The following is a 25,405-nucleotide window of genomic DNA, read 5'->3' on the forward strand; positions in this document are numbered from 1 at the left end:
TCAACTAGGGAGTTATCTACCAAAGAACCAGTCGAAATCTATCAAATTGCTCTCAGTAATTCTGAAATCTTGAGTAAGAAAAGTTCGCAGAGCCCATTGCTCGCTAGGATCTATCCAATCCTATGTAAAATACCCAAAGGGAATGTAAACTAAAAGGCATATTCGGTTTGGCGTGCACTGTTGTTTTCTCCTAGATAAGGGAAACCCCTATCTCTGTTGGTATCAACAACTGACATCATTGGAACATGTTTTGGATCTCCCTGGAGGATCGAGAGTGCCAAGGGACGGTTAAACGGAGAAACCAACTTAATGAATTGGGGCCTGGAGCTGTGATCAATGGCGACTCTAAAACACTGATGAGGAACTGGTCATCTGAACACTGGATTTGCGCCAGAAGAGTTGGGACAACCACCACTGAGGTCATACACACAAGACACAAGTTATGGGTGTCATTTGAAAGCTGGAAAGCAGAGCTATCAACTTATCCTACTCAAAATCGAGGGATTCTTTACAAGGAAAACTAGATGGTCGCGAATCTGGAAGATTCACACAGGTCATTGACACCACTACACACGATACCAGTCATCTGGACCTGTAATTTCAACTCTGGACCATATGGCAAAATGATACCAATACAATTATGCGCATAGACTACTTTTCTTACTCATGATTTTACCTGATTCTATCGAATTTTTTTAGTATTCATATCACTGTCTTATATTTGGGAGATTCACAGATTGCCCCGCTCTACCAGGTGCATCTGGGATCTAGCTCGTCAATCTATCTTGCTAGCTCTTTCAAAATAGTATTATTGCGTCGAAGGATTTATCAGTTGAGGGTTTTGGTTGCTGAATAAAAAAGAGTTCCAGTTGCTACATTATTGGGTTTCAGTTACTAGTCGAGAGTTTAAGGCAGTTAGTTCCTGATCCAACAAGTATAAACTCTCCAGGCATCATATTGGCGCTTCTCTATTGCGAAGTTTCGTCAATAGTATGCTTTAGGGCATGCAAAATTAAAGTTTTCACAAGGAAAGTCATACCTACCCTACAATCTTACACATCTGTGCCAAGGCTCTGTTCACAGGGCCTGTTCTCACACAAGGAGAAGATGATTTTTGGGTTTTGTGACTTTTCTTACTCAACATTATACATATCTCTCTCTACGACAAGTGGAGTTTGGTTGTTTCTGTGGGTTAGTTTGGTTAGAGAGCTCATTTGCTGTCCGCACTCCGCACTCATCAGCGGTTCGTTTGTACGGACACTGTCCATCCCGACTTCCGCTGGGCCATAATCCGGTGTCCAAATAGAGTCGAAATCATTGCTAAAATGTTGTCATACGTCATCGTGGAGCCTGGAGCGATTCAATTTGTCTGCTTTGTCGAGCATGACTGCCATCAAGGATCTTGCAAACCGGTTGTGACAGGTAAACAGTGACAAGAGCATGAAGTAACAACCTGTGATCTCTTCTGAGGAAGACATGAATGGGGATTTATGTGCCAAGGGGGAGTAAGGCAGCAGTTAGTACTGAACTTATAACACACACTGGTGCTCGGGCCCGGGCCCACAAGTAGATATTATTACATTTGTAAATTTATGACATGGAATGAGAATGTGTTAATAAGTACTCAAGTCCACTTATTGCAGTCTATTGGATATCTAAGCAAGACAATAAATTGAGATAAAAGCTGAGATTGCATAGATGTCTAATACACATCATGAAAAGTCTAAGCACCGACATCAGGTAGATGTCTCTGGACATCTGTGAGATGTCAGTACCATCATCCCACTGAGCCAACTGCAGGACCTCACACTCATCTGCTAATGGGTTGATGGTGTAGCAATTTATTTGCTCCACATTTCCTTTTTTGGGGGGGTTACTACTGTTAAAGCCCCAAATTGGTAACAAAAGCTGTAAGATATGACCAATCCTAATTGGAATACAAAGCTATATATGATATCCTGCACCCAGTACCATAAAAACATTATATCTAGGGCTGTTTACCATGCTGAAATCTAAGTATATACTAAGTATTCTCAATTTTCCCATGAATCAATAAGTAAGTATATGAAGTTTACTGACTTGGGTTGCAATCTATGTCAATAATAGTAGACCAGATATTTAAGAGGGTTATTGTTTAAAAATTCACTTTCAAGTAATATTCAAAGCTGGGGCTATGCCCCAGCCCTGTCTAGTATTTGTATATTAAAAGGTGACATTTGTGTTCATGTTTCTATGGGAAATGGAAGGTTTAAATTTACCGTGTGAATGCCAGCCACATTTTAGCTGGAAAACTGAAAAGCTTAGACATTTTGATGAGAAAATACTCATGAGCATATTCAAAAATTATTTCTGAGAATTGACAATTAGTCGTAATTCTGGTCTGTCTGGCAGTGTCTGCTGATATGTTTGTTTTATTATTTCCTATATATTTTATATAATCAATTTATTCACATTCTTGGTTTGGTCCGTTTCAATTATAATACAATCTGTAGTCCTCCCTGAGCATGTTTAGGCTTCAGTGATCGCTCTGCGGAATCCGGCATCCAAGGAAGTGAAAGAGGAAGATTATGTGCATAAGTGTACGCTTGCGCTTGGCTGTCAGGAGCGACTTGTCGGTGCGCTGATCACGGCGACTGCCATCAAATTCATGCTTGCCAGTGGGAGGAAGGTCGACACTAGTAGTACGGGCTTGTTTGGTGAGCTCCAGCTAGCCGAAAAGAAACCATTCATTGTGCTGCCAGTGCATCTAGTGGCACCTTTGCCACCACGCCGCCTGTAGACAGTTAGTCATACGGTTCAGGCTACTCAGCGAACAGAATGACCCTGCAACTGTGGAGCTTCCACGCAGGCACGCGCTTCCCGCGCGCGTCCGACTTCCTTATTCGCCGGAGAAACTTACTAGCAGTAACTCAAAAGACCTAACTCTCCCCGCCACAGAAGCTCGCCACGTCTAGGGATCCTCAGTCTTGGTCCTTCCGGCGCCAGCTGATTTCCTTCGAGGCTTCGACGCCAGCTGTCAGGCGAGCCATTGGACTGGGTTTTACGTCGGCCAGTGGGTGCTGGTGGCGTCTGAGCGCGCCGTGGCTTTCATCTGCGTTATCTTTCTGTGTCGTCCGTCGGCATAAACACACGATTCTGGTTCAAATCGTGAGGCTTCTTCCACGTACACTTACCAAGACTGCCAATACGTCTCAAGGTTCACCAACACAGCGACGTAGATTGACCCCGTCGGCACCCGTTCTATTCGCCGGAAAGTACGCGGGAGAAGTGCCCTTTTGGAGAAAGGCGTGGTCGCACCCTCCCTCGGCTTGCAAGCTACAGCCGTCCCGAGTGTTGCTATCGGGAGCGTGGAAACGCAGCGGGAAAGGGGAGAACCGCCCAGCCCGGATTCCCGCAGACTTAGGCTGGAGCCTTTTGGCCTGCTGACAGCGACGCCTCCGTACTCGTCGGTGCGCTCTGTTTCCGCGTGCTACTGGAAGAACGCCCTGCTCCTCGGGATTCCAGTGCGGATTAAGACAGGAATAATTAGCTAGGCGGCTGATTAATATGGGTATGATTTTCCAGGAGGTAAATTCACTTGCCTGCCGCACACCGATCAGGTATATGAATTGTCGTCTGGTCGCTTCCGTCGATCTTCAAAACAGCTCGCCGCAGCTCGCCTCGCTTAGAAGCTAGCTAGTACCCTTACGTCGCTCCACTATGGCCAGGCATAGTTTTAGCCCAATGACGCAATCGAGGGCACAAGGGATCGGCGATTTACCGGTGACGCAGGAGCGCCTGTCTCTGCGTGCTGACAATAAGTACAATACTCAGGGCTGATAAGGAGGAACTTACGTGCCGATTTATCTATTATATCCATGGGAGCAGACGTTTATCTCCGCCGGTAGACGGAAATCAACGTCGTCGGGATTGTCGTCCTACCGGACCTAATACATAGCACAACATTCAACCATTGCGACGCAATGCAAATGGTCGGCGCCGAGTGGATTGAATGACCTTGACTGACGGCTGATTTCCGCTGAGCGGCTGATAAGGACGATCTATTAGGCGCCGACTGGCTGCTGAGATAGATGTCGCGCCGGTTGTACTGTTGGTGGGTACTGGCCAATGAAGAATGCGCGGGATGAGATCCGCAGGAAGCATGCAGGGGGCGGCGCCATTTAGCAACTATACAATTGCGTGGGTATTGATGCTTTCTGGAGCAGTCGGTGCATGCAAGTCAAGCGTCAAGCGTCAACCGTCGATCTTAAGGTCCCAGACGATCTGATGCCTGATGAGCCGTCTGCGAGAGCTCTATGGCTCCATTACTGGAAGGAACAGCCTACAAGGTTGACAAGCTTTTCATGCTAGATAACGTTCAGGCGAAATGTCTTGTCGCCGGCCGCGCGGGACGCGTCTTGCCCGTGTGCCCGTGTTCGTGTTCGTGGAGATGTTGGTCGGGTAACCGGGAGCACGGTAAATGGGCCACGGTGAGCATCTGTGTAAGGTACTCATTATCAATCACGGGCATCATAGGTCACAGCGACAACGCACCCGCCGGAATCGACATCGGATCGCCGTGAATAAAGTATTCCGAATGGTTTCCTGTTCGGGGTCCGACTGGCGCACGGGCTCGGCAGGCGTTGGAGGAAGGCAGATGAACCCAAGCTGGAGAAGAGAGGTATAATGTCGGCCTCGGGCGTCCGCTGCCTGGGTAGGGTGGGCCTGCGAATGGAAGTGGGCGACCCGCGAGTAGACCCCGAGGATGAACGATGAACGCAGGATGCAGGTACACAGCGAGGCGATCAAGAATCAGACGCTGGATATGGCGCGGGCAACCGCAAAGATTGGCGTTTTTAGCGCGTATTGAAGGTGTGATTCATTCGGGCGGAGACGCGCACCGTGAGTGATGGACTGTGATAACTGGGCTTATGGAGCCGTACTGAATGAGTTGCACCTGGTGTTACAACTTCCGTTGTGCTGAATCGTTGTCGTCGTCGTCGTGGAAGAAAAGAGATGAGTCATCACCGGGCTGGCCGCGTTTCGGCCGGCGATCACTGGCTCGGTTCCCAAGAACAGTAATCCACCGCGGATCCCCTTTAGGTCGCCAATCGCCGCTTGACAGCGTCAACGCCGCTGTCGCTCACTCTCACTGCTTCCCTTACAGTCCGCGGTAATTTGCCTTGCTGCCCTGCCGTGTTGCGTGCTTGAGCTAACGTGCGAGGTGTTCGTAAGCGTAGGCGCTATAAGGGAGGGTGGCTTTGACGATCCCGGTCTCTTCTTTCAAGTCCGCCCTTTGCTTTCTTCCCTTTTTCTGTCTTGTCCTGCCTTGTCTCTGCCAGTCATGGCCTCTGCGACCTCGCCGACCGTCGTCCTACCCAGCATCCATGAAATGTTCCCCGAGTACCTCATGCCAGCTCCCTCCTCGCCATTACCCTTCTCGACGTCAGCAAGGCCCTCACAGCCACAACCATTCTTGGGGAGCACACGTCTCCCACCACGCAACCACTATCTGCCTGGGCCACTCCCTAGCCCGCTCACCCGGCGCTTCGCCTTTGATTCACCTATGCCTACTAGTCCTCCTCCTCCGCCCAAACCACACAACAAGGCACAGCCTCCGATGACCACGGGCAGGGACGGGGAACGTGAGCTCGAAGACGACGAGTCGGATGGCAATGCGCATTTGACTAACGACGATGGGGAGATGCCAGTGGACCATGAGGAAGATGACGATGCTGACGACATTGACAACGACATCGAGGCGCCGCCAAGCCCGGCGTCCACAGGCTCTGCCGGCGCATCACCAACGAGCACGACCACACGAAAGCACGTCTGCCAGCAGTGTCGCAAACGCTTCAACCGGCCCAGCAGCCTGCGCATACACGTCAATACCCATACGGGCGCCACTCGTACGTCCAAACCGTCTTTGTGACTAATCATTGCTCACGACTGTTCTTCTTTTGGAACAGCATTCCGCTGCCCATACCCTAACTGCGGCCGCGCGTTCAACGTGAACAGCAACATGCGTCGGCACTATCGCAACCATTCTATCGCTCTCTCTGCCGCAGCCAATGCCGTCGCCGCGCGGCCCGGCTCCAGTTGCGCGTCGACCTTCTCCAGCTGCTCATCTGGCGATGCGCTCACATTAAAAGCGACCCTCCAACGCTCGACGCCACCGCACTCGCCAATGACCAGCTCGCCGCGTGATCGGTCGCATCCGTATCCACTCTCTGCGCGTAGGGGTTCTGTTCATATGGACGAATCGGAGAGCACCCGTCTGCGTGCGAGCCCGACAATGATGGCAGCATCATGGGACCCGCATCGCCCACGCCGGTATTCCGAGTCCGCGTCCGCGTGTGGGTACGAGGAGAGTGCCGTGCGTGGGTGCGAGCGATAAGTTGTCGTGTTGTCGCGTCGGACCTGTATCGTACACTTTTTGATAGTTGTATTTCTTGTTGTATACTTACATACTCGTATTAGATGATACTTCTTGGCCTAATTTTAATTTCGCGAGTTACTTAGACTGCCGGTGACTTTGGGAGACATATGTACATACTAGTATGACTACCGGAAAATTCCTGGTGGATACATCTGATGCCCAGCTGGTTCCCGGATCAGCGCCACATGGTTACCATGTTTGGTCGCAAATGGATTCACTCTGGGTCCAGCTGGACATCCAGGGAAACACCATATAGTATATTTGGTAGGATAGACACAAGCCACCCAATAGTTCTGCCAGTGATTTAATTAGCTGAATGCAAATGAACAAAAAAAAAACAGATATTATTGCAGGATACTACATATATACATGACCGCTCCAATATTAATAAGGTAGGGGTCGTGGGAACCCCGCACATTTAGTCATACATCAATTGACCCTAAGGCCATCACCGAGTGTGACCCACCTAAATTAGAAGTAGTCTGATCTGTCTAATAATTTATAAATGGACTGGAATCTACTCCAAGACTCTATTGTGACATGAATGAAACCCATTTGTATGTCATAATTCCCTACAAGATTGGTCAAAATCAATCATCACATACAACAACATGTGATGCTGATTGTCACGCTTTTAAGTGGAGTCACAGCTGTGACAGCGCCATCATTCCAGGTTTGACCAAATATAAAAAGTAGATATTATCTAGTTATTGGGCCTAGCATTTGTTAAGACCATCCTAATCAGCTGACTAAATGTGCGGGTTCCCACGACCCCTACCTTACTACCACACTTCTTATACGCTTCTTCCACTGTAAGCACAATCAGCAAGGCTGCTGAGGCCATAGCTGTTGTTGTCCAGATTGGCCAACTAAGCAGCATCCCTGTTGTCGAAGTCAAGCACGAGGCCAATATAGTCAACATTGCGGCGGCTCTGGCGGTATAAGTTGGCGAGCTCCTCAAGCACAAGTTGCAGAGCTCACCCGAAGGTGTCCGCAACCTGCTTAGCAGTGCTAGAGACATATCTCGTCAGGCTCAATAAATCCCCGCCGCCAGCCCTTCTTTTCCTTCCTCTGTCCTGATCTTCCTCCCCAAAGCCTAAAGGTGCTCTCTGTCAGCGTCGGGCTCGGGCCGTATCGGGGCGTCGGGGGGTCCGACTTCGGAGAGGTCTGAGGAGCACGAGAGATGGGTATTCGCCCGGAGAATAGACGATATTAGCCTAGCGACTACATCTTGTAAGTACGACTTTTATACGCTACGGTATTAGGGATGGATCGGATGGGCGCTAGGCCCCAGGGCGGATCGGATGGGCGCTGCGCAGGGTCGTAGGGGTGAACGGAAGGGGTTGGAAGAATGAGGGGGCGTCCAGGAGGACGGGCGGTATACGGGCCCGTGCGGGCCCGTTCGGGCCCGTGCGGCCTTACGGCCCGGACGGCCCGACCCGAACCGTGACATCACCCCCCTCCGTTGTGGGCGGCGCCTCGACGCCCTATGGGTCCGCGTCCCCTGGTCTTGCTTTCGGATTTTCCATCGGCCGTTTATGAGTTCTTTCGGGGGCGCGAACGGGTTGAGAGTATAGAAGTCCTCGAGTGCCTCTTCTGCGCCCTCCAGTTTGTCCCGCAATTCCCACGTCCACTCTTCCCGAGGGTAGCCTTTCCACTGAATTAGGTATCTTAGGCGGTGTCGTCCTTGCTTTCGTACGAGCGAGATGGCCTCGACTTCGTAGTGAGGCTCGCCGTCCCGCATTTCTGCCGGGGGTGGTGGGGCGGCCCGTTGATGATCCGCTACGGGGGGGTTCCAGGGTCGTAATAGCGCCGTGTGGAATACGGGGCTTACGCGCCAAGTTGGGGGTAGCACCAGTTCATAGGATGTTTTACCCACTTTGCGCTTAACTTCGAATGGCCCGAACCTCTTGTCATCCAGTTTTTTTGAGGGTCGATCGCTGGTCAAATTCGTCCCCTGGAGGTAAACTTTATCCCCTTCGGCGTAATTCGGGTCCGGAGAGTGCTTTGGGTCGTAGTATCTCTTCATCGTTTCCTGGGCCTCTTTCATAGCTTCGGCCGCATCGGCCCGGGCTTCCTTCATTCGTTCGGCAAACACCGTAGCGGCCTCGGTCGGGACCTCTTGCGGGGCCTCGGACCCCTTTCTCGGGTGGAATCCCAACGTGAGGAAGAAGGGCGAGAATCCCGTTGAAGAGTTAACCTTGTCATTAAACGCGAACTCTGCTAGGGAAAGCCAGTCTGACCAATCGCTCTGCTGGAAGTTGCAGAATGTTCGAAGGTATTGCTCGACCTCCATATTTGCACGCTCTGTTTGCCCGTCCGTCTGTGGGTGATATGCCGATGAAGATCGAATCTTGATTCCCAGCAATTTGCTCAAGTCGCTCATGAAATGCCCGATGAACTGCTGGCCCCGGTCGCTAGTTACCTCCTCTGGGAATCCGTAATCTTTCCAGACGTGATCGCGGTATAGTCGAGCGACTCCTTCCCCGGAGATGTTTCCCGTGCATGGGAGTACGCGTATCCCTTTACCCAGTCGATCTACGATTACGAGAATGGCGTTGTACCCGGAGGATTCGGGTAGTTGAACGATCAGATCGATTGATATGCGCTGCCAAACTCGAGTCGGCACGCTATTCGGGACCAAGGTTCCTACGGGGCGTCTCGGGAATATCTTCGTTCGTTGGCACAACGGGCAGGCTCGTGCACGTATGCCTGGCAATCGGCTTGAATGGACGGCCACCAGTAGTTGCGGGTCGTCAGCTCGAGGGTTCGATGCCACCCCGGGTGTCCCACGATAGGGATGTCATGGTGTTGCCGTAGCACTCGATGCCGCAGTCCCATAGCCGGGGTACGTATACCAGCCCGTTCGAGTCTTGAAGCCGTCGTGCTGTTCCCAGCCTTCCGGTTCTCCGTCTTCCCAGAGCTTGAGGACCTTTTCCTCAGTGGCCGATTCGGCCCGCCGGATCGAGTCCATCAGCCCGTCGCCCTCCGTATGCTCTAGTGTCAGCATAGCGCGGATCGCGTGTTCCTTGAATAGCCCCCAGGGAAGTAGGACGATGTCCTGATTATCTTCCTTTCCGTTGTCGTACCCGTTTCGTCGGGATAACGCGTCGGCCCGCCCGTTCGTTTTCCCCGGTTTATGTAACAAAGAGAAGTGATACTCACTCAGTTCGAGAGACCATCGTGCCTGCCGCCGGTTCAGTTTCTTAGCCGTCATGAAGTATTCCAGATTTTTGTGGTCGGTCCAGATTTGAACGGCTTATCTCCCCCGTTCTGAAGATAATGTCGCCACTCGGTAAGGGCCCGCATGATAGCGAGCATTTCTTTGTCATGGATGTCGTAGTTGCGCTCGGTGTCGTTCATAGCTCGGGAGAGGAATGCGATCGGGACCCACTTCCCCTCCTGCTCTTGCGAAAGGACGGCCCCGGTGGCGAAATCGGAAGAGTCCGCTTCGACCCGCCATGCCCCGTGATCCGTAGGGAAGTGTAGTACGGGTTCATCCGTGACCCGGTCTATCAAGGTCTGAAAGGCCTCCTCTTCTTCCGGTCCCCATTTCCATGGGCTGTCTTTTCGGGTCAGCCGGGTCAGTGGCTTGGCGTACGCGCCGAAGTCTTTGATGAATCGTCGGTAGAAGTTGAGGAACCCCAGGAAGCTTTGAACCTCTCGCAGGTTACGAGGCCGGGGCCATTCGCGCACGCCAGCGACCTTGATCGGGTCCATGCGGTTGCCCATTCCCGACGATCACACCAAGGTATTCAACTTCGTTCCCCTCGAAGTCGCACTTGTCCGGTTTCAGGTACAATTGATTGTCCTTCAGGATCTGTAGGACCTCTTTCACCGTTGCGCGATGTTCGGAGAGGTCGCTAGAGTATATGAGGATGTCGTCCAGGTACACGATCACGCGACCCTGGGAAATCAGGTTGGAAAACAATTCGTTCATCATGGATTGGAACGTGGCCGGGGAGTTGGTGAGGCCGAAAAACATCACAAGTGGTTCGAATAGGCCCCGATTGGTAATGAACGCGGCTTTCTCCTCGTCGCCTTCTTTTATGCGGATGTTGTTGTATCCCCAACGTACGTCGAGCTTGGTGAACCACCGGGCGTTACGTAACTTATGCATGATGTCCGATATGAGCGGTATTGTTTGTTTGTTTGTTTAGTCCTGTTATTTGGCCTTTACATCATGTGTATGGTAGCCATAATCCTTTGCTCTCTCCTCTCTCCTTCCTGTCCCCACTCTTGTTTGTTTGTCCTCGATATCGTGCCCTTTCAGCCGTGGGTGCTTGGGGCGTCGGCGTGAAGTGGGGTAAGATTAACGTGCTGTAAGAATTATATGGTCAGTAGAAGTTTTTGTTCACCTCGCTGTATCCGTTCTCCCGCTCGTCGTCAGCCAAAAGGCCTCGCTTCTCTGGGTAACTTCGGTAGCTCGTCCTCCTCTGGTTCCGCCTCGATCGGCAGCTTCGCCATCATGTGAGCGGTATCGGGTATCGGTTTTTGATGGTGATCTCGTTCAACTTCCGGTAGTCCTGTACGGGCCGTAATTTCCCGTCCTTCTTCTTGACGAAGAAGAACGGGGATGCGTAACGGGGATTTCGAGGGCCGAATCCGCCCGGTTGCCAAATGTTCCTTGATGAATGCGTCAAGCTCTTTCTGTTCCTCTCCTGATAGGGGAATGCAGCGCCCTTTGACGGGTTCGGCGTCTGGGTGTAGTTCAATGGCATGGTCCCACTTCCTCCGTTCCGGGAGTTTGTCGAAGTCCTGTTTTTCGAAAACCTCTTTGAATTCCTCGAGGTAGTGCGCGGGTACGCTCTCCTCGGTGGTTCGGGGCTTCTCGGCAGCGTGGGCGGCGGCGGCCAGTTTGGTGGCCACGCTCTGCATGGCCCGGATGTGGGCGGGCGCGTTCGGACCTTCGTCGTAAATCCGCGTGACGAAGAGGCGATCCCCTTTGCCCAGGGGTTCGTTGTCCTCTTCGTCCCATTGTTCCAGCAATCGGGCCCGCTTGCACTCGGGCGGGCATCGGGTGAAGGCGATCGCCCCTTCGCGCCAATCGATCACGGGGTTGTGCTTCTTGAGCCAGTGATGCCCGATGATCACGTCGCTGTTCCCGGTATCCGTGATGGCGAATGTCAGAAGTTCGGAGTGATCCTGAATGGTGACTCGTAAGCGGGTAACGTGGGTGATCGCCCCGTCGGCGTTGATCGTCCCGTCAGCGTTGTACACTGGGACTGGGTGCGGCAGGGCTTCGAGTTCCAGTTGCGAGTCCTCCGCGAACCGTTTGTGCATGAACTCGGAGGTGGCGCCACTGTCGAGGAGGGCGTCAACCGAGTACCCGCGGAGGTCGTTGACCCCTTGAAGGGTGACGGCTACCCGTGTAGCCGTGGTGCCCTCACTTTTCCGAAAGGGGGGGAGCATCTTGCAGTTGTCGCAAGGCTTCGGCTACGTCGGGGGCGTACCCCGTTCGTATGAACTCTTCTAGTTCGGGCCCGTTTTCGGCTCGGCGGGCCGGATGTATCCATTGTTGTAGTTTCGCACGAGCCTTCTCGGGCTGGTCTCGAATTTGGGCGACAAGCCTCTCGGCGCTGGCCGCGGGCCAACTTTTCCAAGCGGGCCTTGGAGTGTCTCGTGTGGGTTTGTGCGGGTTCTTCTTGCGGGCGGAAACGGTGGTTTGCGGGGTTTGTTCGGGGTTGGTTTCTACGTCTGGTCCCACGTATCTCTGGATTGGCAACACGGAATATCGATTATGCGGGTTGTAACTAGAGACACTTGTGGTATACGCCGGCGAGGGCGTAGGTTTCACTCGCGACGATCGCCAAAATCCGCTTTATCCGCGTTATCCTTGACAAACTCGGAGAAGATAGCCCGGATCTGGTTTGCCGATGCGGCCCGGTTCGGGCACATCCGACTGATGTGCCCTTCCTGGGCGCAGTTGTAGCAGCGAGTGCTGCGGGCCGTAGCGGGGGCCTGGGCCCGGTCGATCTCCATAGGTGCGGGCCCCGTCGAAGGTCCGGCGACCGTGGTTGCCCCGTTTCCTCGGGGTGCGGCCACGGCCGGTCCGGCGGCGCTGATTGCTGCGTTTCGGGCCCACCCGTTGAACGGGTTGCGGTTGCTGAGCCCGCTCTTGGCGGGGGCGGGGGCCGTCGGGGGCGTTTTGGCCCGAGGGTGGTTAACCTTGTGGCTTTCGTCGAAAATGCGGTAACGGCGGAGTGCGCCGTCCTGCTTGATGGCCTCTGCCTTCCAGGCCTCGTAGGTGTCGGGGAGCGTGTCCTTTCGGTAGACCGCGTTCGTAACGCCCGGAGCATACAGTTCTTGGCAACGCGAATAAGGTTGACGTCGTCGTAGTGCGCGACTTTGTTGAGAGAGTCGAGGACCGTGAAATAACTAGTTGCGTCCATGTCTTTGGTCTGGACGAAGGTTTCCATCTTCTGCTGCGCGATTTCGGCGTGAGCTTCCCCGCGGAAGGCCGCGATGAAGGCTTTCTCGAAGCCTTCGTACGTAGTATAAGCTGCGGCGGTACGGAGCTTCATGGCTTGGGAGACGTTTTCCTTCCACGTGACCCGTTCCCTCCTTTGATGTAGGAGAGTGCGTGACGAAATCTTTCGTACCTCGTCGTTATAAACATTCGGGTTGGCTTGAAGGCCAACCAACAATCGGCCAGGAAGGCGTCTACTTCGCTGGCGTCGCCCGTGAACTCCTTAGGGGGAGAGACGGTCACTCGTGTGTTTCCCCCGTGGGGCCGATGAGCCAAGTCCTCTCTGGCTTGGCGGAGCAGATCGTAACTCTGCATGACTCCCTGCTGTACAGCTGCGTATTCCCCGTTTACTCGGGACAGCTCGGCCTCGAGGACCACTTGTCGATTCGTCAGGGCGGTGTTTTCCGCCTTGAGTTGCTCCATCTCCTGACTCGTTCGGAACAGATGGGCGAACAGGAACTCCTGTTGTTCGCTATGGCCCAGGGCCATGAATCGGGCACGTTCGTCCCCCTGGCTTGGGGGGGTGCCCATCGTACTGTCGTGCTCGGTAGACATTTGTGGCGCTTCTTGCGTTCGTGGGGGAGGCTAATATTCTGTCAGCGCCGGGCTCGGGCCGTATCGGGCGTCGGGGGGTCCGACTTCGGAGAGGTCTGAGGAGCACGAGAGATGGGTATTCGCCCGGAGAATAGACGATATTAGCCTAGCGACTACATCTTGTAAGTACGACTTTTATACGCTACGGTATTAGGGATGGATCGGATGGGCGCTAGGCCCTACGCTACGGTATTAGGGATGGATCGGATGGGCGCTAGGCCCCAGGGCGGATCGGATGGGCGCTGCGCAGGGTCGTAGGGGGTGAACGGAAGGGGTTGGAAGAATGAGGGGGCGTCCAGGAGGACGGCGGTATACGGGCCCGTGCGGGGCCCGTTCGGGCCCGTGCGGCCTTACGGCCCGGACGGCCCGACCCGAACCGTGACACTCTCAGGCCATAGGCTCAGTGCCCATAGCTTGGGCTTGGGGTACAGTGATGGCAGGGCAGGCTGCTCCAACATGGCAATGCAGTCGCACAGTGAGCCTGGCTTTGGCTACATTGGTGGGTAGTCCATATGCGTGGGTTGGGGTGGTCGTCATCCTCGCTGATCAGGGCAGCATCTGTGTCGTTTGAATCCGCTGCTAGGCCAAAGACGAGGATGACTGTTGTGTCATAGCCACACTCTCGCGTTAAAGCCCAGTGGGATGGCTGTACTGATGAGTAAGTGAGCAGAGCACTGCCCAATGAAGTATTGTGACATACCAATATATACTTCAAGCATTCCTCCCTGTGGCCTCCAAGTTCTGCTGGAAATGCGCATTAGCAAACAGAAGATGTGCACGACACACTCGTGACAGCCGTGTGTTCATGGTAGCGCCGTTATTTGGCACTGAGTGTCACTTGTTACACAGGTGTTGAGATGGCACTTGTACTCCAGGGGTGAAGGGAAGGGGGAAAAGGAAGAATGACTTTGGTGTGTGACAAAAGTTTTTTAAGGTCCAGATCAAATTCCAGCACAGCATGTCACAGTGTGGCATTGGGCACTCAATTGCTGATGGCAACCGTCAGGTCATCTCTTCTAAGAGGTCAAGTCTACTGGCCCTAAAGTTGCATATTTTATCTATTTGCATTGTTTGATATTACTTATGCATGCACTATGGATACTGTGTTTCAAGTTGTAATTCAGATATAGTTTCAGACTCTGCATTAAATTTGGTTTATGTTATACAGATTATAGAATGGAAATGAATTAATTGAGCTTATATGACAGGAATGCTAGGATACAGACAAATATATCATCTGGACTCCAGCTAGGCAGATATGCTGGATATCAGGTGGAAACCATGTGGACCCAGCTGTTGGATTATGTGGAAACCAGCTGGAATATCCAGCTATGTCACAGCTGTGGACACTTTGGTGGTGTAGGACTAGTCAATCCTTGGAGGCCTTAGGTAATATATAAAACAGGATAAAGACAGGCTAGAGGGGCACCACTTTCTGTGAGGTAGACCATACAAGGGGGGTTCAAGTCTCGAATCATGAATATAGGGTCGGAAAGTTTTTTTCCGACCCCTGGGGGACCCCCCCCCCTCCCCCCCTCCTGCCATATCGGGTAATATGTTCCCACGATTTGCATCATGTGACCACTGATGCGATCAAAAAGTGGGATAAAAAATTCAATCTTTGTGAAACTTTTTTTTGCAAATTTTTTTATATATGTATATGTGTATATGTGTATGTATGTATGTACCTGGAACCTTCAAACACATATGGCAGGCTATATCAGCTCTTCAACATGTTCACCTCTCATCAATTACCTGTCAATAGACCTATGACAGAGTGGGCTATCCAAGCTCATGGGCCTGAAAGCATATAGATATAAGTATGAGAGTTGTGAACTATAGAAATGAGAGTGTATACACTATATTTTCAGTGGCTTTACACCCATATAAGGCCCAAATCTTTCATATACAAAAAGTTTTTTTTACCCCCCTGGGACCCCCCCCCCCCCCCTCCCCCCTACCCCATGTGCCTGATAAGGATCTTGAACCCCCCTTGAGACCATACCCCTACTAGTAGATATACTCGAATTCCTCAGACTCACAAAGGTTATGCCATGGTGACCTCATCATCCTTGGGATAGATAACACCGATAATGACACTATAAGAGATCCAGAATAGCTATGAGGTTAATTCAAGTACTGGACAAGTTCATTTGAAGGTCCATATCATCCTACATTTTTAAGTCTTGTATCATGCTTGAAATTATTTTCTGACCAGTTGTAATAGCAAAGGCACTCTTTTTTGCTCTATAGGTACCTACCCTCTCTTCAGGTACCTTCAGTGGCACATGCCAGACCCACAACTAATTATGGCACAGGGTCCTAGTAAACATCCATGTATCCTCATACACCCACCTCAATGTCCAGTACTCAGTCTAGAGACTCTACCATTCAAGTAAAACTAGTTCTGAACCCAGGGACCAGCAAATGGAAAACCCACCAGCTGTACAGCGACCTTGGCCTGCACCTGAGCAGATGGGTAGTGGGTCATTTATGGTCACAATTAAGGCAGGAAAGAACACTGACCAGTGATTTTGTGGTAATCTGATCGCATCAGACCGCGATACCCATCCCGTCGCCGTTACGGCTATCCCGTTACCCATACCGTACCGTCAGGCCCTTTGTGCTGCACTCTGATGGCCGTAATATCAATAGCCGTGACTGTAGCCTGCCTGTCAAATCGACAGCCATTGCCGTTATGGCAACGGCTGGCATCCCTAACCTTTACTCTATAAAGGCTCCCTCACCTCTGAGTGAGTTATTGGGAGATTGACACAAAAGAATACATGACATATATACAGGCATATGGGATGTCTAAAAAATGAATGGCTTCCTCAGAGCTATGATAGACATTCAATAGTCTATAGATATAACACACCTTAAATCATGTTTATACATGCATTCCTCACCCAGAAGTATCAAGTCATCATTGTGCTTAATCAAACTTGAAGCGGAAAAATAATAGAAAGATGGTATAAGAGTATATTCTAAAAGATATAACACCATATTTATATCAGATCATATCAAGACAATATAATCACCTACCTACTAGTGAAACAATCATCTGAATCTAAAAGGAATTAAGAGAGATATTGCTGAATCAATAGGTCTGATGCACAATCATTAGTTAGTATCTATCTACTGATGATATTTTGTTATTAAGAATATTGATCTCACCATTCAGTATGCTCAGTAGTACTTCAATCAACTGTGTAACCTATCCAGTTTTTGAGATATCATTTTATTAGTTGTAGATCAGCTAGTAATTAGCTAGTGCTGGCATAACAATTCAACTGGGACAAAAGGTTGCTTAAAGAAAGTTGTTCGTGTAATCAAAGGATACAACTTTGATTTTGTGACGATTTGTGACATTCACTGATGATCATGGGGGCGGGGCTCTTGGACTGAGGCAATTGCTCGGCGTTACGGGGACGGGATCTGAGCCCCGCGATGGCTTTGGCGATGGCTCGGTCCTGGGGACCGGGCATCCGGGTACTGGGTGATGTCAAGCACTGGTACCCGGGTGCCCATTGCTCACATGTTGCGCTGGCGTGCTGGTCCGCGCCGGTCGCTGGATGATGGCGTTGATGCGGGTGATGCTCCGCCTGGCGTCGGACAGCCTGTCAATCACCTGTGGCAACAGGTGATGGATTGCTAATTAGTGCTGCTAATTACCTGACATTAAGTTGCTCAGCGGCAGTTGGCTCTAACCCCTCTACTTAGAGGGGGGAAAACATATATTTACCACTTTTATTTAGAGGGGATAGGTGGGCTATATAGGTACGCTGAACTCAGGCCAAGTGTCTCGGGTCTTTAATTATTCATTATTCTCAGTCATATTTCTTGATGATAGAGGCTGTAGAATGATCTTCTATCAGATGAAATATTCTTACTAGAATGATGAATGTAGTCAGGGACTATAAATCAAAGTAGAAAACATCAACTGATGTTGAATATTCACTGCTATATCCCTCAGTTTGACCACTCAACTGGGGATATAGGAACTCTGAACTTAAATAGTACATAATAGATACTAGTATAAATATAATCAAATGTACAAGCCTGATAATATATTATACTGCAATTCTATTATATTATACTTGTCAGGGGAGTGAGTAATTTCCTAGGAATTACTCACAGCTGTTTTAAAACCGGTTTTGAAACAGGGGTGTTTTGAAACCGTTTCAAAACTGGCAGGCTACTAGGCTGGACCACTCTGTTGGTAGCCGGCCAAGGTGCCAATCGAGATCCCTACTCATGCCCACCATAACACAGCCTTTGGGTAATTTTAAGTCATTTATCACTGATTTTCAGATGTAAATTATGGCCTTTGGCTATGATTTCAGCTAACAGAAATCTTTACATTTCTGATTAAAAAGATTTATTCTAATAAAAAAACTATCATAAAATGGTTACAGTCCACCTTTTTATATGTCACTAGACAGGGCTGGGGCCTGATTAATATGATTTTCTAAATTATGAAAATTCCACTAACTATAGAATAGCATACAGGTGCCCAATGAGTAAAGTTTATATACTTATTCATCAATTTATGGGCAAATGGAGGATGCGTAGTAAACCTTTTGTATTGGCATCTAGATATGATGTGTTTATGGTACTGGGTGCAAGAGATCACACACAGCTTTGCATCCTGATGATGAGAGAGAAATCAGATGTATATAATAGCACTCAGGCCCTTTAGGGCCTATGTGGCTACTGCTGCCTACGTATCATACATATAAGTAAGGTAAGTAAGTATAGCAATGAGGATATCTAAACATCTAGCTAAATTGGCCATGAATGTATTTAAGTGTTGTGCTGGGGGGAAAATTGGCATGTCCTCACAAGGCTCCGACGAGAGACAGACATTCCAGGGAGGGGGGGAGGATGGAGAGAGAGAGAGAAAGAGAGATGTAGATACATAAAATGAAAGGTTGCACTGGGGGATTAGTCTGGTGTAGTTGCATAATCACATGAATAATGGGGAATCGCCGGGTCGGTTCGACATACGCCAGCAGTGCCAATGATGATTGGTCACACTTCACAGCTTTTCTTGCAAGTTTAGGGTTTTAACAATGGTGATTCCAAAATGAAAGTGTGGCGCAAATAAATTGCTCAGGCTGGTGCCAAACATGTGCATATGTATATACATTCACATGACATTGGCTTAATCTAACAGTAATACAAATTTTCAAAGTTTCACATCCTAATAGGACAATTTTGTATCAATTTGAGCACCTTTAACCTGTCAGATCTAGGGAGAAATAATATAAATTGTTATTTCGCAGGCAACTTGGATATCCCACGCACAAAATGATGTATAAAGTCATTAAAAACAAATAAACTGCCAAATAAGCTATCTCATAACATTCTCTATGTCTGCTCTCTGATCTGACTGTTGCTCCAAACCCAAATCAACATGTCTCAATAATGCCAGAACCAGAACAAAACATATAGAACCCAAGGCTGCCATGATCTGTGGAGACCAATCAATAGGACTTACTATATCAGAGTAGACAGAATATTTACACCAGCAAATGTTGCTGGGCGCCACCAATGATATTCCTGTGTTAAGAGTGCACCATGTATTGGTGGTCCAGTCAGGCCAGCAAATGCTACAATGGCAAAAGAGAAGCCAATCCTTAGGCTTGGGCACAGCAATAATTAGACCTGATAGAGAGAAGCATGGAAATTTGAAATCTTACCCAAGTTCCCCAATATTAGATGTTAACAAAGCCACAAGTGGGGACATGAGGGTTATCACTAGTAACAATATATTTAGTTACACTTAGCAAGTTAGGCTAGGGGCATTGAGCAGTGGGACTCACCCATGCCAGAGAAGTATCCATAGATAATTCCAATTACCACAACACTGGTAACACTTCTCAAGGCAATCATACTGAAAATCAGGATGCTAGAGCAGCTTGCTGCAATAATGGCCAGGTGGATGACTCCATAATTTCCCAAATATGGCAGGAAGAAGGTTGGAGAAAGACGACCAATAAATGCTGTGCCATTCATGATGACCAGCTTATGTAAATCTTGAGATACAGATCAGAGATGGGTTGGGACATACTGAGTAAAAGGCAAAATTGTCTGGAATGCCATGTTGAAATGCATCCAGCTGGAAATAGAAGAAAGGGAAGTATAGCCCAACAGAGATGGTTAACATTCTAATAGAATTTAAGTCATTATTCTCTCAGGAGATTGAAGATATACCCAAGCGTGCAGATTAAATACTTTTTATCTTTTGAAAAATTCTGGATTGATGCCCAAAGGGAAGGGGATGTTGGTGGTGGTAGCAGCCTTGGTTTCATCAATAGACATGCCAACAATGTAATCATGCTGACAAGGCCAGCACTTGCTCTGACAGCTGTGGCAAAGCCAAGTTTATGCAGAGTATTGTTGAGCATGATGGGATGCACCACTGCACCCAGAGAAGAGCCTGCTGCAACAATAGACATGACAAGTGCACGACGGTGGTGGAAGTAGTGTGAGACAATTGAAATGGAAGGCACATATACTAGGCCACAGCCTAGTCCATAGCCTATCCCCTGGGCTAGGAATATCTAATATAAAATCAGGGATAGAAACTTGAACAGGATGAAAGGCTTGGACCTGGTAGAGTTGTTGTTGCTTGCAGAGAGAAAGCATAAAGATGCTGAAGCACTGGAGCAAAGATCCACCATATAGCAGGGGATAACTGCAGTAGTCATAAAATTAAGAACCAATATTTAGTAAAATGTATGAAGACATACAAGTAGCCACGGTCATAAAGCCGTCCGGAAACAAGGCCACCAGAGACAATGATAAAAGAGCAGACACTTCCAATCCAACTTCAAAAAAAAAAAAAAATTGTGAGGGTCTACTGGAAAAATTATTAAATGCATACGAGATTGTAGAGGGACTTGAATGTGACAAATATTCCCTGGTGTAGAAATCTAAGGCTGGTTAGAGTGCAGATTATCAGATCAGATTCAGAAGCTTACCCTCATACACACCAAATGAGGTGGTATACCTGGGAGAGATTGAATTACAGTGGCACTCATAGACACTGAAAACCAGTAATCACCCAAATCCGCAGAATTGGATAAGAAAACTGCCGGAATCAGCATCAGTATATGGATCATCCACTGAACTTGAACACGTACGCTCCCAAAACCGTCAACCATGCTCTCAACCCGCCTTCGGGAAAAGCATCCGCAGCTGGTGCTATATTTGGACTGCCAGGACTGTTGTCGTCCGAGCCTTCAGACTTGTTGGTTGGGGGGCATTCGGAGATGTGAGCGCTACTGCCAGGGAATTTCGCGGTCGACTCCATGACGGGGAAGGGGAATGAGGTGAAGGGGAAGAGTCAAGCACCTCGCGCAACCCCCGGGTCTTCTCAACCGGAGTTGATGCGGATGCATCGATGTGGCATGATAAGCAAGGCTTCCTCGCTTCTCCACACCTGAGCGACGTGGGGTTTCGGGCCTATCAGTATTACGGGCTGGGTACATCATACATGTCCATCCATCTATAATACAGCATCTACAAACACAAAATTAATACCAAGGACTAACCTCAAATCTCAACAGTGTTCCGTCTCTTTCACAGGCATCAACGTCAGCTCTGTGTCCTGATCCGAGTCCACGTCCTGCATCGTATGCACCGCAACCGAGACAGAGATGGGCAGTTGCTGTGGTGCTGTTGCCGTTTGGCGGAGTGCCTATATATAGACATATTGTGAGGTGAGATGCCAACAAATTTATGAGAAGTACACACAGGATTTGTCCAGCTGAGCATCTGCCCGTTCTTGTTATCACGCAGCTCGCGGAGGACGGTGCGAGAGTTTAAGCTAAATTCCGCGTAAATCAGAATATAGTGCTTCCTGTGGAGGAAGAGCTTTACCTTGCGAAAAAGGAATTGGAGAACACTGAGACCAATCAGTCGTGTTCCACAATGAGGGAGAGATGGGGACTTCCTGCGAGCGGCAAGCGTTGAGAACGCAATCCAGATAACTACAATGTGCCGCTCATCGGGGGAGCTCAGTGGATGGTGAACAACGCACAGTTCTTAGGCATTGTGTGGAACTGAAATGCTCATGAGTATCTCCGTTGCTTGTTGCATCACCAAGAGCTTACCAGGATGACCGTTATGAGCGAAAACGATCTGTTATTCGGATGAGATGCTGGGCCAGTTATCACAGTTGTACTTGCGAAGTGATCAATCCAGTTTCTGCGGAAAGCCCGATTAGAACGACAGCACAACAGAAAATTGGTTTTACCCAGGGACCACAATATGAGTTTGTCCAAAAACGTCCTCGTCCTAATATTATTGATCATCAGACGGGGAAAACAACAGAACGATAGCACCTACGACTCGTGCACCCGCCCGCGCTCCTTCCATAAGAGATATACCAATGTTGCGGTGATGATGACGTCCGCCGTTGCGCTGAGGGACCACATCATGACTCCGAGCCACTCCCACCGGGTGCCAAAGTCGTTGAGGGACTTAACGCTGAAGCCGACCGCAAATAGGGCGGTGCCGCTGGCGAAATGGACACTGGAGAGGGCCCAGGTGAAGTACGGGATGAGACGCGAGCGCGAAAGGACGTAGATGCGGTAAGAGAAGAATATTTGCACTGTATCTGCGTTAGTGACAAGCACAATTGATCGAAAAAGTGTGGCACACACCGACGACGGCAATGAGGAGGGAGAGGAAGATATAGCCGATAATGGCGCGGTCGGGTCGCGCAAGGAGCGCCTCGGGGTGTCCATAGTCGCGGATCAGCAACAGGTACAGTGTGTGCGACAGCGCACCCATGTGCGCTGCCTCAGCGCACCACACCAGGACTACAGTCGCTTTGATCGCCCAGTGGTCGTCCGGGAAGCGCTTGTAATAGATGTACGCCTGCGCCGTGGTAACTCCAAACAGAATCTGGCGCAGTTTGAGTGCTTGTCGCGTCCGAGGCAAAAAAAAGCAGGGAAAAACGGACCGAGCCAAGCAGCGTCCCAATGAGCAGCGCCCCTAAGCTCTAGTTAGCTTCGCGGATAGTAAGGCTCGCCGCGAGACGCACCAAGGGTGGGGTTTGGGTCGAAGGCCTCCACTGTCTCCACAGACATCGCCGCGACACGGGTCTGCTAGCCGGCCTATATGTATAAGCCAATGGCCCCGGGTACATCGTCACCATGCCGTTCTTCTCCCGCACCGTGGTCCGCCATACAGCCTGAGCCTTCGACGGTGTGCAAGGGGTGATGCCATGATGCACGCGGGGCAGGGGAAGATGTGCAGAATGACAGGTCAGGGGAGGTTTGTGCTGTGCATGTGTTCCGACGTCAATGGGCGAAGCACTGAAGCACCAGACGCTGAGCGACAAGCTATGAATAGCAGATGTGGTTGGTGGTGGTCAAGAGTGACAACGTGGGAGCAAGTCATGGTGATCACGCAATTGATTGAGCTTAACCAAAAAAGATGTTTCGGTCGTAAAAATCACCCCCAAGTAAGTAAGCAATTGGGCCGAAAAACTCGAATTTTTTGTACGACAAAAAATGAATTCCAAAACTACAAGTTTTACTAACTTTATTTTGAATCACGGAAGTGTACTTGTATGGCGGTCAAAGTGGGGAAGTATTATTTTTGCACACACATTGTAAAATTTTGAGTTTTCCGCAACATTTTGAGCTAAAAGCTGTTTTCCGCAACTTTATCTTCTAAACTTGGCAAAAAGTTGCGGATCACAGCTGTTCCCAAAATCCGCGAAATATATTCAGAGTGCATAATTTTTCCGCAACATTAATCAATCCACAACATTATCTTCATTGTCAATTCTACTATCTACTATCTGCTTCAAGTTCCCGCTGCCATGCGCGGCATCGTCAACGTCGTCCTGATTCGGCGCCGGTCCGGGGCCCGGACTTGCGCGGCCTCCGCCGTGGGAGGGTTCACCGCCACTAGCACATTCACAGCCTGCCCCACCGACCCCGCATATCGGAGGGGGGATGGCGGACCCATGAGGCCAGCCGAGGCCGCCGAGAAGGCAGGCGTTGCGCTGTATGCCCCCAGCAACTAACCCCGCCCACAACCGTCTCCCGTCCCGACGCCAGAACAACGGCGCCTGTTCGAGTGGAGTCCGCGACTGGCCATGGCCGGCCGAACCCGACGCCGCTGTCCGGGTCCGTGTCTGCGTGGAACAAGGTTAACCTGGCCACAGTAAGCAAGGACGTGGCTTCAGCCAGCGGTGAGCGCTACGGCATAAAACCACTGCTCATCACCAGCTCCGAGTCGGAGCTGACCAGATAGCGCCACCCAAGTCGAGTTGCGAAAAGTGTTGCGGGAAATACAAGGGAAATATAACTGTTGCGGGAAATGAATGTTGCGGGAAAGTTTGGAAGCCTGAGATATGTGACGAATTTTGACAGATGGATGTGATCCGCAACTTTCTGTCAATTTTGGGAAATAAAGCTGCGGAAAATGGTTTTTCATTCAAAATGTTGCGGAAAACTCAAATTTGTACAAAGTGTGTAGAAATTTAATACTTCCCCACTTTGACCGCCATAGTACTTCCTTAACAGAATCCATCACATTGATTTTAGTAGCCCGGCATTTGGTTCTAAGATCATGGGCCAGATCATAATTGTCCGGGTTTCAACTCCTGGGGCATATCCCTCTCCACATTTTGGATAGTGTGTATCTCGACCGCAATGGGCGGCAAGCGTGGTATTGTCACGGTCTGTCGCAGGTCCTGGGGGTGGGCTGTTACTAAGCCATGTGGCAGGCAGAAAATACGACCTACAGGATTTGTCCAGCTCAACATCTGCCCGTTATTATTGTCCCGCAGCTCGCGCAGCACAGTGCGTGAGTTCAGGCTGTTGGCAGTTTCAAATTAGTCAAAGAATGTGTGAAGGATGGTCCTCGGATCACCTTGCGAGCAAGGAATTCGAGAATACTGGACCAATAAGTCTTGCCGTGAAGCTTGTTATGAGGGTATACTAGTAGATAACTTACACCGGGCGCCAACGGTCGAGAATAAAATCCAAACAACTGAAGATGGGTGATATGTACAAGGGAAAAGTGATGCAAAGATGACTGACCATTCCCATGCAAGGTGTGGAACTTTCGTGGAATAAGCTGTTGTCACAAGTGAGAAGAGTATTCATGGAAACTTACTAGGATAAGTGTTACAAGCGAAAAGGAGCTGATTGTTCATTCAGATTTGCATATCATACTGGGGCTGGGGGCCTACGAGGTAAGAAGTCCTGTTTCTGGAACAGATTCAGTACTGTACAAATGCTGCGCGCAAGACTCTTTACCCAGCGACCACACTATGAGTTTGTCTAGAAAGGCCGCCGTCCTAACAGTAATTTGTTGAAAGCAATAGATGAGGCTGTTCACACATGATTTATGCACCATCCCCTTCTCCCTTCGCAGCAGATAAATCAGCGCAGTTGTGATTATGATGTCCGTTGTGGCACTTAGCGCCCACATCAGTATGCCGAGCCACTCCCATGTTGTGCCAAAATCGACGATCGAGTTGACGCCGATGCCCACCACAAACAGTCCGCAACCGCTGACGAGGAGCACGAGGGAGAGAGACCAGGTGAAGTATGGAACGTAACGCCAGCGCGCAAGCACGAAGATGCGGTAGGAGAAAAACATCTGCACTGGAACAATGTTAAGAGAGTCCTGTTGGAAAGGGAAGCAAAGATCAGCGCACCAACGACGCCAATGAGTAGCGTGAGGAAGAGGTACCCCTTGATGCCGTTGTCGGCCTGAGTAAGTGCGAGAGGGTTCCCGTAGGCCTGGACAAGAATGATGTAAAGCGTGTGGGTAATGATACCCGTGTGTGCTGCTTCAGCGCACCTATAGACGATCAGAATTTCAGAATTTCCACCGTGGTACGGACCACGGCCATCTCGCACCATACAAAGACGACCAAGGCTTTG

At 49.9% G+C, this 25,405-nt stretch overlaps 3 protein-coding genes across 3 annotated transcripts; 1 reads left to right on the forward strand and 2 right to left on the reverse strand.

Annotated features, from left to right (window-relative positions):
* Nucleotides 1-5,323: 5,323 nt before the first annotated feature.
* MIND_01273100 (C2H2 finger domain transcription factor mtfA) lies at nt 5,324-6,376 on the forward strand (the record flags this gene model as incomplete). The annotated part of the gene is made up of 2 exons (XM_037369208.1): nt 5,324-5,888; nt 5,949-6,376. The coding sequence occupies 2 exons, from the start codon at nt 5,324-5,326 to the stop codon at nt 6,374-6,376; spliced, it is 993 nt and encodes a 330-aa protein (XP_037214414.1).
* A 14,675-nt stretch (nt 6,377-21,051) lies between these two features.
* Nucleotides 21,052-22,585, reverse strand: MIND_01273200 (uncharacterized protein; the record flags this gene model as incomplete). Its single annotated transcript, XM_037369209.1, has 11 exons — nt 21,052-21,189; nt 21,246-21,318; nt 21,372-21,396; nt 21,532-21,553; nt 21,605-21,632; nt 21,680-21,698; nt 21,748-21,788; nt 21,840-21,862; nt 22,311-22,400; nt 22,459-22,490; nt 22,540-22,585. 11 exons carry the CDS (start codon nt 22,583-22,585, stop codon nt 21,052-21,054), a joined length of 537 nt encoding a protein of 178 aa, XP_037214415.1.
* A 1,541-nt stretch (nt 22,586-24,126) lies between these two features.
* MIND_01273300 (uncharacterized protein) lies at nt 24,127-24,872 on the reverse strand (the record flags this gene model as incomplete). Its single annotated transcript, XM_037369210.1, has 8 exons — nt 24,127-24,328; nt 24,384-24,408; nt 24,468-24,503; nt 24,554-24,575; nt 24,630-24,657; nt 24,706-24,724; nt 24,773-24,813; nt 24,870-24,872. 8 exons carry the CDS (start codon nt 24,870-24,872, stop codon nt 24,287-24,289), a joined length of 216 nt encoding a protein of 71 aa, XP_037214416.1. The 3' UTR covers nt 24,127-24,286.
* Between the last annotated feature and the right edge of the window lie 533 nt (nt 24,873-25,405).

The sequence above is a fragment of the Mycena indigotica genome (genome assembly GCF_014461135.1).
Source record: "Mycena indigotica strain 171206Taipei chromosome Unknown Mind.scaff0013, whole genome shotgun sequence".
In the NCBI taxonomy this organism is placed as follows: domain Eukaryota; kingdom Fungi; phylum Basidiomycota; class Agaricomycetes; order Agaricales; family Mycenaceae; genus Mycena; species Mycena indigotica.